Source organism: Triticum urartu, chromosome 4A (assembly GCF_056163025.1).
Source record: "Triticum urartu cultivar PI428250 chromosome 4A, HENAU_Tu73, whole genome shotgun sequence".
Lineage (NCBI taxonomy): Eukaryota > Viridiplantae > Streptophyta > Magnoliopsida > Poales > Poaceae > Triticum > Triticum urartu.
The window spans coordinates 136,882,306-136,892,287 of NC_141876.1; the positions used below are offsets into that span (position 1 = coordinate 136,882,306).

General features: G+C 41.0%; 1 protein-coding gene across 1 annotated transcript; it reads right to left on the bottom strand.

Annotated features, from left to right (window-relative positions):
* Positions 1-5,198: 5,198 nt before the first annotated feature.
* LOC125551001 (WEB family protein At5g55860) lies at positions 5,199-9,729 on the bottom strand. The gene is made up of 3 exons (XM_048714142.2): positions 9,482-9,729; positions 8,282-8,469; positions 5,199-7,164 (listed from the first exon to the last, which is right to left on the bottom strand). The coding sequence occupies exons 2-3, from the start codon at positions 8,438-8,440 to the stop codon at positions 5,413-5,415; spliced, it is 1,911 nt and encodes a 636-aa protein (XP_048570099.2). The 5' UTR covers positions 8,441-8,469; positions 9,482-9,729; the 3' UTR covers positions 5,199-5,412.
* Between the last annotated feature and the right edge of the window lie 253 nt (positions 9,730-9,982).

Genomic DNA, 9,982 nt, shown 5'->3' on the forward strand with positions numbered 1-9,982 from the left:
TAGTATTGTCTTATTACTCCTTCCATCCCCAAATACATGTCATATAAACTGAGTCAAAAAGTCAATGCTTTCAAAGTTTGACCAAGCGCATATATACAAAAATATAAAGATAAACAATACCAAATCAATATCAATATATCTATCAGTAGATATATATACATAATGTATTTATTCAATATTATAATTGTTAACCATTTCATCTATATTTGGTCAAACATATAAAGTATTGACTTTATTACTTAGTTTATACGTCATGCATTTGGGAACGGCGGTAGTAACTACTTTGGCTGGTCTTGTAGGAGAACAACCATGTAGGACTTGCTGGTACATGGGGAGAACTTTGATTGTGGGATGTTCTAGTGCATTAGCCCCCTGCCCCTCCTAGTCGTAGTATGATCATTATAAAAAACTTTTTTTGTAGAGACTTAGATCAAGGGAAAATGAACATAAATGTTATCGATTACCATTTAACAAATACTATATTTTTGACTACCTTGCATTTTGTTTGATGTATTTTAGGTAGTGTGAGCTTTCATATCCTCTCGTAGGCAAATATAAACTCATGTTTCGTTCTCCTAACCTTTCAACTCTTTCTTATCCAGTTTAGTAATAACCATTCCTTTTTCATCTTTCAAAACATAGAAGATGGAAAGAACTACAATCTAGTGATGTATGTTAAATCAGCAGAATGTGCCGAATTGGCAATTTCACTAGCAAGCTCGGATGGGTTGCAGAAGTTGGCTTCACTTACTGTAGTGTTAGTATCATTTTTCTCAATATTTGGTCATGACATGGACGACAATATTTCCATTGGCTTAAAGGGTTTTGTTTTTTAGAGTTGTTGGCACTTCCGACTGGAGAAAAGTGGAGCGAAAATTGACCGCTAAAGAAACAAACAGAATCTCAAGACTTCAGGTAACATCTAACAAGAACGAAGTTGTACGGTTTGATCAAGTATCACCATTGCCTTCAAACACATCCAGAGGATAAAATTATACATTAATACTCTTCACATTGATAATGACAAGAACTAAAAGCAGGTAGAGATCCAAGGCTTTAGAATACTGAACTATACATCAATTGAAGAGCAAAACTATGAACACAAGCATTGTTGCCGGAAGCATGATGGGTTTCATGGGTCTAGACGTAAGTCATAATAATATCGACAAGCCAGAGAAAATGATTTTCCATGATATACGTGATCAGAACTGTTACAATAGATTAAGATCTCAGCTTGAGAATCTAATATGTGATGATGCATATACACGGATATATACGGACACAGTTAGCTCTAACCAACTAACTAACATGACTTGATTGTTCAACTTTCTCCTACAAACTCAGCATGTGCAAAGGTTGGGGGGGGGGGGGGGGGGCATTGCCCCCTGCCTCCCCCTAGCCATAGTATAATCATTGAAAAACTTCTTTGTAGAGGTTAGATCAAGGGAAGATGAACGTAAGCATTATCAGTTCCCGTTTAAGAATTATTATTATTGACTTCCTTGCATTTTGCTTGATGTATTTTAGGTAGTGTCAGCTTTCATATCCCCTCGCAGGCAAATATCAATTGCATGTTTCCTTCTCCTAGCCTTTCAACTCTTTCTTATCCAGTTTACTAATGACCCTTCCCTTTTCATCTTTCAGAACGTAGAAGATAGAAAGACCTCCAATCTCGTGATGTATGTTAAATCAACAGAAGGTGCCGAACTGACAGTTTCACTAGCAAGCTCTGATGTGTAGCATAAGTTGGCTTCACTTAGTGTAGTGTTAGTATAATTTTTCAAAATATTTGGTCATGACAAGGACGAAAATATTTCCATTGGCTTAAAGGATTTGTTGTTTCAGAGTTGCAGGCACTTCTAATTGGACAAAAGTGGAGCAAAAATTGGCCGCTAATGAAACAAAAAGAAACTCAAGACATTAGAAAACTTTTAACAAGAAGCGAATTGTATGGTTTGATCAAGTATCACTATTTCCTTCATAAACGTTCTGGGGATAAAATTATACATTAATATTCCTGGTATTGATATTGAAAAGAGCTAAAAACAGGTAGAGATCCAAGGCTTTAGAATACTAAACTATACATCAGTTGAAGAGCAAAAATGTAAACACAAGCACTGTTGCGGGAAGCATGATGGGTTTCATGGGTCTAGCATAATAATTGACAAGTCAAAGACAATGATTTGTCATGTAATCCCCGAGGGGTTCTCCGTATATTTACGACGAGGAAGCAATACATGGTCATGACTGATACAATAGATTACAAGATCTCAACTATATGGACACAGATAGCTCTAACTTACTAACTAATTTGACTCGATTTTTTAACATTCTCCTGCAAACTCAGCATGTGCAAATGTTGAGGGGGTGGCATTGCCCCTGCCTCTCCCTAGCCGTAGTATAATCATTGAAAAAACTTTTTTGTAGAGGCTTAGACCATGGGAAGATGAACATAAGTATTATCGATTCCTGTTTAACAATTATTATTTTGGCTTCCTTGTGTTTTGTTTGATATAGTTTAGGTAGTTTGAGCTTCAATATCCCCTCACAAGCAAATATCAACTGCATGTTTTGTTCTCCTAACCTTTCGACTCTTTATTATCTTGTTTAGTAATAACTCCAGGCTTTTCATTTTTCAGAACATAGAAGATGGAAAGACCTACAATCTAGTTATTTATGTTAATCAGCAGTAGCTGTAGAATTGATAACTGCACTAGCAAGCTCTAATGGGTCGCAGAAGCTAGCTTGAGTTACTTGTATTGTTGGCATCATCTTTCTAAATATATTTTTCAGGTTGACGACAATATTTCCATTAGTTTAAAGGATTTTGTTGTTTTAGAGTTCTTGGCAATTCCAAGTGGACAAAAGTGGAGCAAAAATTGATTGCTAAAGGAACAAACTAAACTTCAAAACTTCGGATAGCATCTAAAAAGAAGGGATTTAATGGTTTGATCAAGAATCACTATTGCTTTCAGACACGCTCAGGGATAAAATTATACATTAATATTCTTGATATTGATACTGACAAGAGCTAAAAGAAGGTAGAGATCCAAGGCTTTAGAATACTAAACTATACATCAATTGAAGAGCAAAACTTTGAACACAAGCACTAACATAATGTAGAATATTTCACCTAGCATTAGGAAAAATATTTTGCTGCTAGAAGTATGATGGGTATCATGGGTCTAGACAGATGTCATAATAATATTGACAAGTCAGAGACAATGATTTGCCATGATAATCCTAGAGGGGATCTCAGTGTATTTATAGTAATGAAGCGATACGTGATCGCAACTGTTATAATGGATGACAAGTGTAGGATCGAGAGTATATTGACGGGGTCCTGTATCAGGGGTGGCTAACGCCAAGGAGCCCGGCCTCATCAACCACAAGGAGGCCTACGGGCCCACGACGTAGCGCCAACGCTAAGGGGCCAGATGACCTTCTTGACACCCAAGACTAGAGGGCGGCGACGCCCCCATATCGCATCCAACATGTGAACCCCAAGACCTCTCTTGTCTATATAAAGGGAGGTCTAGGGTTCATCTTGATCATCTTGTTAGGAATATGCAACTTATATTCCCATGAGGCAAGTGACATGGTTAAGACCATATTTCAGAACAATTGCCTTCTTGGCCTCACGGTTTTCCCCTCAGCCTCAGCATGGGCCCTCTTCAGAAGCCCTCTTAGCCGCCTTGTCCTCAAGGCGGTACTTGAGAGGCATCTTAAACAGGTTCGTGGCTGCAACAAGCGATTCATATCAGAGATTTGTAACAATGTTTTTGCAGAAACTAATATGAATTCAACTTAAACAGTCAACTACTTATTGGCTGATTTTCTTGCTGACCCTTTCCATGCTGTACCCATGACTTAACCAACCATCTAAGCAAGGAACTTCTTTATATTATTGGTCGCCGCCACCGAAATAACAACCAATGTTTTAGCATGTCATTTATTTACCAAGCAAAACCACAACAGCTTAATCACCCAAGAGCAGGAGCGTAACATAGTTTTCAACTGGCAGTGATTTTCCCGCTACCGCAAGCCTCTGCCTACAGCTTTAAACTGAACCAACAAGTTATCATGTCATTTATTTATGAAGTAATGCTTAGAAGACTAATTTCCCGAGGGCAAGAATCCAATATACTTTCAGAATGTGCATTTTAGATTATCTTTTCTAGTACCAATTCTGAACACAGCACAACAGTTTAGCTCCTACTCCCTCTGTTCCTAAATATAAGTCTTTGTAGAGATTTCATGAAATCTCTACAAAGACTTATATTTAGGAACGGAGGGAGTATTATTTAAGCTCACAGTATTTAAACCGAGAATTGCTCGCATGTCATGATTTATTTATTTTTTGTAGTCGTAATCCCAGTAGTACGCATTTAGGAATATCATAGTTAAAGCTAAAGAGGAATCGTCCTAGCATAATTTACATTTCAGAAGCTTACAGCAATAATGCAAATACAGATGGTTGAGACATAATTTTGTAGCAAAACACATGTCAGAGATACAATAGATTACATGTGAAGGCGCCCAGTTAAAATTATGTCTCAACCATATGAATCTCAACACCAAATAACAATTGGAATCTGGACTGATAGGTCGCTTCCCCCATTTGATTTTTGCCTGACATACAAACATAAAACTAACTAATTCATTCTTTATTTCCAAAGAAGAGGTGATATAACCAGGTACACATGAGATCAAACAATTCTCCTTCAGCAACACGTGAGATCTAACCAGGTACTAAAGAATCAGTACACAAGCTAATTGTCACTGAGCACTTGACTGGCTTTAGCAAGCTTGCTGTTTAATCCAAATATCACCTCTACATAATGTGGTTGTGGAAATACAATTATCATCTCACCTTCATCTTTTCCTCACCAGGTCCTCACAAGTAAAGGTCATCATTTGTTGAACCTGGCAAATGCTTCTTTTTTTCTTCTTCTAAATTTCAGGTCTGAACACCAAATCCGATTCTCCAATGTTAATCTGCAAGCAAATCATTATAGTTTTCACAGAAGCGACATGGAATTAATTACACGGAAAATTTGGATATGCGGCAGTAATTAAGTGAAGAAAGCAAACAAATTTTTTAACCAAATTCTTGCCACAATAGCACTCAGGAAACCAACCAGACCGAGGGATCTATCAGAATATGAACCAACATGTTGTCACTCCATACCATACCATTGAAAAGCATCAATAAGGTGTGGTTTGATTTGGACTTTTAGAAACAGTAGATTACCACCAAAAAGTACAGACATACATATACAACATGAACATGGGTACGCGGCAAAAGTTAGGAGTTCAGCACATTACAAAGGTACAACACTACTAGAAATATACTCGTACAAATGAACATGTGTTAAAAGTTTGAATTTGCAAGTAAGAGCCTGGGACATATTATGAGTGGGAACTGCCATCGGCATTGTTCTTCTTCTTATGGTGGAACATTCCTGTGATGCTGGGCAGCATGAAGCTCTTCCGCAATACAGCTTTGCTGTTCTTCTGATGACCGTTGCTCTTCTCATTGGCTTTTGCGGCAGAAGCCTTGTGAGATGGAGCGTCTGCCAGTGATGTCGCTCCCACCAGAGGCACGTAGGTCTCGGCGTTTTTGTTTTGTTCTTCCTTCTCTCGCCACCTCTTGAGCTCACTTTCGACCGCCTTGTTTGCTGCTTCCGCTGTCTCTGCCTTCTTTAGCGCCTCCTCTGTTGCCAGTTCCATGTCCTCCATCTCCTTGCGGGCAGCTTCCAGTTTCTTGATCGCCTCATTCTCGCTGGCTCTAACAGCGTCCACCTGGGCCATAGCAGCCGCGACCTTCATCTCTGCCAGCTTCTCCGTCTGCTCTACCTTTCGGCTTAGAGATTTGAACTCCTCCTTTGAGATCGTGATGTTTGCACCTGGCTCGGATATTGAGGCGCGGACAGCACTTGCCTTTTCTGATAGTTGCTTGATCTGATCAAGAGCCCTTGTTTCAGCAGCTTTTGCTACTTCTGCTTCCTTCAAAGAGGACTGCAACTTTTGCTCTGCTTCCACTAATGAAGCACGTGCTGCTTCAGCTTCTTCTCTTAACTCGGCTGCACGCTTTTGCATCACCTCAGCTTCCTGAAGAGCATTTTTTGACTCAGAAGACAACTGCTCGAGGGCCAACATCAGGTCATCAGAAGCTAATGTTGCATCTGATTCTGTGGCTACTGCAGTCTCAAGATCAGATTTACACTTCTGGAGCTTAACATGGAGGTCCCCTACAATAGATTCAATTTCTGCATCCTTATGTTTCAGCTGACCGTGTTCCTCCTTTACAGCCTGTAACTCCAACCTCAACGATTCAACTAAACTGCTAAGAGAAGTTTGCTCTTGTGCAACTTTCTGCAACGTTTCTTTAGCATCATCCAACTCTGTGCTGACAGCAGAAACAGACTCCAAATCTCTATCTCTCGCATCTTCGATCTTCTTCTGCAAAGATGCAATCTCAGAATAAGTCTCATCGAGTTTCTCTTGGAGACCCTTGAAAGCTACAGGATCAAAATCATTTCTCAAATTTGACAATTTTCTCTGAGCTTCTTCCAGAGATTCTTTACAGGTTCTCCTGGCAACATCCTTCTCAGCAAGGATGTTTGCCTCCTCTTCACGTGCTTGCTCTGTGGCTGCCTTAGCATGCATAAGTGACTCTTGAACCATTGCAATCTCGGTACGGAGTTGAGATGCCTTTTCCTTGTTTGATTCAGAAGACTGCACAGACTCTGCTTCCTGCTGGGCAGCAAGTAACTTAGCATCCAGTGAGGTTTCAAAATCCTTTCTCATTTTTCTAAGCTCCTGCTTTGCTGCATCAAGATCTGCCAAAGCAATAGCATACTGTTCCCTCGCATTGTCTAGCTCCTGCTTCAAAGGACCATCCTTTCCAACGGCTTCACTAGAGCTGCCACCTTCGAGCTCCTTCGTTCGAATATTTGCATTTTCTGTTACCCGGATATTCAGTTCTTTTGACTTGTTGACTGCATCAAGCTTATTTGTTAGATCCACAACGCTTTTTTTAGCCCTCTCCAGCTCAGAGAGGGCTTGGAGTCTGGTAGTCTCGGCATTACTCAGTTGTTCCTTGTATTTATCCAACTCTTTCTGAGCCAAGTGCAGTTCTGTCTCCTTAGCCAACACCCTCTACCACAGACAAAATTTAAATATACAAAGGATCAGCATAATAATATGGTACCAAAATACAAGCTAAATCCAAGTGAACTAAAACTGATTGATCCTACAAGGGTTATGTACCATCATGTGTAATACAGAAAGCAAGATACGTGAGAACCCTCCTACAGTGGAGATGACTTCCTCTGCTGGTGGAAGCGCCATGGGCTCCACCCTAACCGTCCTAAGCAGGGGGGGCCTGTCGTCGTTGATTATGCTCACAGCATGGTGCAGCTTAGTGGATCTGGAAGCAGCGCAACACTGCCGTCTAAAATGGGGAAAGGCCATTGCCTTGCTGCTTGACACCATCTGCGTGGAAGCATGTCTGTGGGCTAAAGCATGAGCGATTGCCCTTCAGGTGTCACTGCCGGCTGTGATTAGCGCTAGGGACGTGTGCGTTGTGGTTGTACTTGGTCCACTCTTAGGCTTGCAAAAAACTTTTTCTTCTATCAAATGCATCGAGACCAAAATTCTCTACCAAGATACTAAACTTTGTGCTTTACTAAGATAAAGGATGTGTCGATAGGATAAATAATTTTCAGGTACAACTAAAGGTTTCATGGCACATCATGCCTAGTACAGAAGTTTCTCTTAAGACAAACTGTGACAGCTGCCAAAAATGTCCAAACATACCACAGATATTAGTAATCAAGAACAAAAGACAGTTTCTACAAATACAATATTCTGATATACATGTAAAATCACTTTCCCTTGTGTCTAAAAGTGGATGTTGCAACCTCTATAATAGCTGAGTGCTTTCTGAAACTGAACTACAGGCAATAATCTATAAACGTTTATGCAAATGTCAAATGAACATTGGGAAGGCGACAAAAGAAAAGTAAACGGTACGCTACAATCTGATGACTTCACTGTTGATACAGAGTATGATCTACACATCTGATCACAGAAACCCCTATTTATGCTTAGGTTGGCAATTCAAGCACTAATATAGCTTTTCATCAATGATACCCGCACTCGATTATTATTCTTAGATAGCTGCAGTTGCACACAATGTATACAAAAAATTCTGCATGCAGGCCTATCATATAATTACGTATTAAAGCCACAATTTTCTGCTAAAAAATAGTACCTCTGCTTGTGGGGCCTGTGCCTTTCTGGTGGCGGATCTTTCAGAGGAAAACCGGACCTCGCCAAACAAACTTACTGCAGCTTTAACAGATTCAAAAGGAGCCCTTGTATCTATTTCTCCAATCTCCGTCTTTTCTGAATCAGCATGTGGTGTCCCCATAATCCCGTTGCCACAATAATGTATGCAGCCTGTGACAGAAAATAATTGCAGTTACATCAAGTTATATGCAATAAAATGGATCTGTTTTACAAAGGGGTCCAGTAGATTCTCTGATGACCAGAAATAACCTATGATCTAGCAGCTAAATACAGTGCTGATGATTAGTTTTACGATATTCAAGGGATTAAAAACCCTAAGTATGTTTATGAGGTTACTGAATTTGTCAACAATCTCATTAGAAACAACCACAGCTTTCCTAAAAATAAACCACAGTACATTTATCCCTTTTTTCTTAGATCAACCCCATTGATCACACTCCCTGCACTAGCAATTTCATTACCAAAACACCATTGCTCCCTGATATGTAACTCTTATACAACACCATCTGCCCTCTTAATCTCTTATTCCCCCTACCACACTGTCTCCAGCCCCCTCGTTCGCCTCCACTTGATATAATGCTCATTAAAATCATGAGCTGATAAATGTGATCCAGCTTTTTGCAATGCTGAATACCACCAAATAGTAAAGGGTTGCAGCAATAAGTTCAAAGCGATACTTTCGCCATCCATGACAAAGGTTCTCATCAGACACTAAAATAGATACCAGGTTCCTAAACTACAATGATGGTAACAAGGAATCAGCAACAGAAATGTGGCGGTCAATTCCCCAGATAAGTTATTACCCAAATTAATAAAACAGAGAATCCAGCAAAAATGCATATGCAGCCTGCACCTTGAGCTAGTAGTCCAGAAATTTCTCGTGAACACTAAACTATACAACATGCTAGGTATGTTCCTCAAAATTTGTCGCGAATCCAGCAAATTCACAAAAATAATACTACGATAATTTCCTCGAGGACGTCGCTAGGTAATTGCAGGCTCGCCGCTACACAACAAACCAATCGTCGCGATCCAGCACGTAGCTGCCACAAAATTCACGGCCGTGTGTGTATTTCCGCCACGCCCACCACGCGACGACGATCAGGTGATGGGAGAAAAAGTATTGAAGCGAGAGGATTGGCCAATGCAGGAGGAAGGGTACCTGACGCGGCGGTGGCGGTCGGAGGAGCGGTCTGACCAAATTCGAAGAGGGTGCGGCGCTGGAGGTCCTGCTGCGCCGAGGCCGAGGACGAGGAAGATGGTGCCAGCCGGCCGGAGAGCGAGGTGGCGGTGGCGCGGAGGGGGGAGAAGAGATCAGGTCGTCGTCGGAGGGGAGAGACGACGGGAACGAGGGAATGGAGGAAAGGAGAAAGGTGGGTGGTGCGGTGGCGGGTTTCACGGGGCGTCCGCTCCTGTCTTGATATATTGCAAGGAAGCCCCTGCGGCGGCTCTGCTTTCCAAGGGGCCCTCTCCTAATTTACGACGTGCAATATGACATAGGCGCAACTGGGCTGGGCCTCACGAAACTGAATGCACGCTCAGTTTCTCAGATCTTATTCCGCGCCTTAAGCGCCAGTTATTGAGCTTTCATTAACTGGTGCACACTCTCCCAGCACTAGCTGACGAATAGGCCGGCCCATGTAGAGTTTTTTTTCCACTGTTT

Coding starts and splice junctions, on each gene's coding strand:
- LOC125551001 (XM_048714142.2), bottom strand. CDS start 8,440: ATGGGGACACCACATGCTGATTCAGAAAAGACGGAGATTGGAGAAATA. Junction 7,165..8,281: donor CACAGGCCCCACAAGCAGAG/GTACTATTTTTT, acceptor TGTCTGTGGTAG/AGGGTGTTGGCTAAGGAGAC.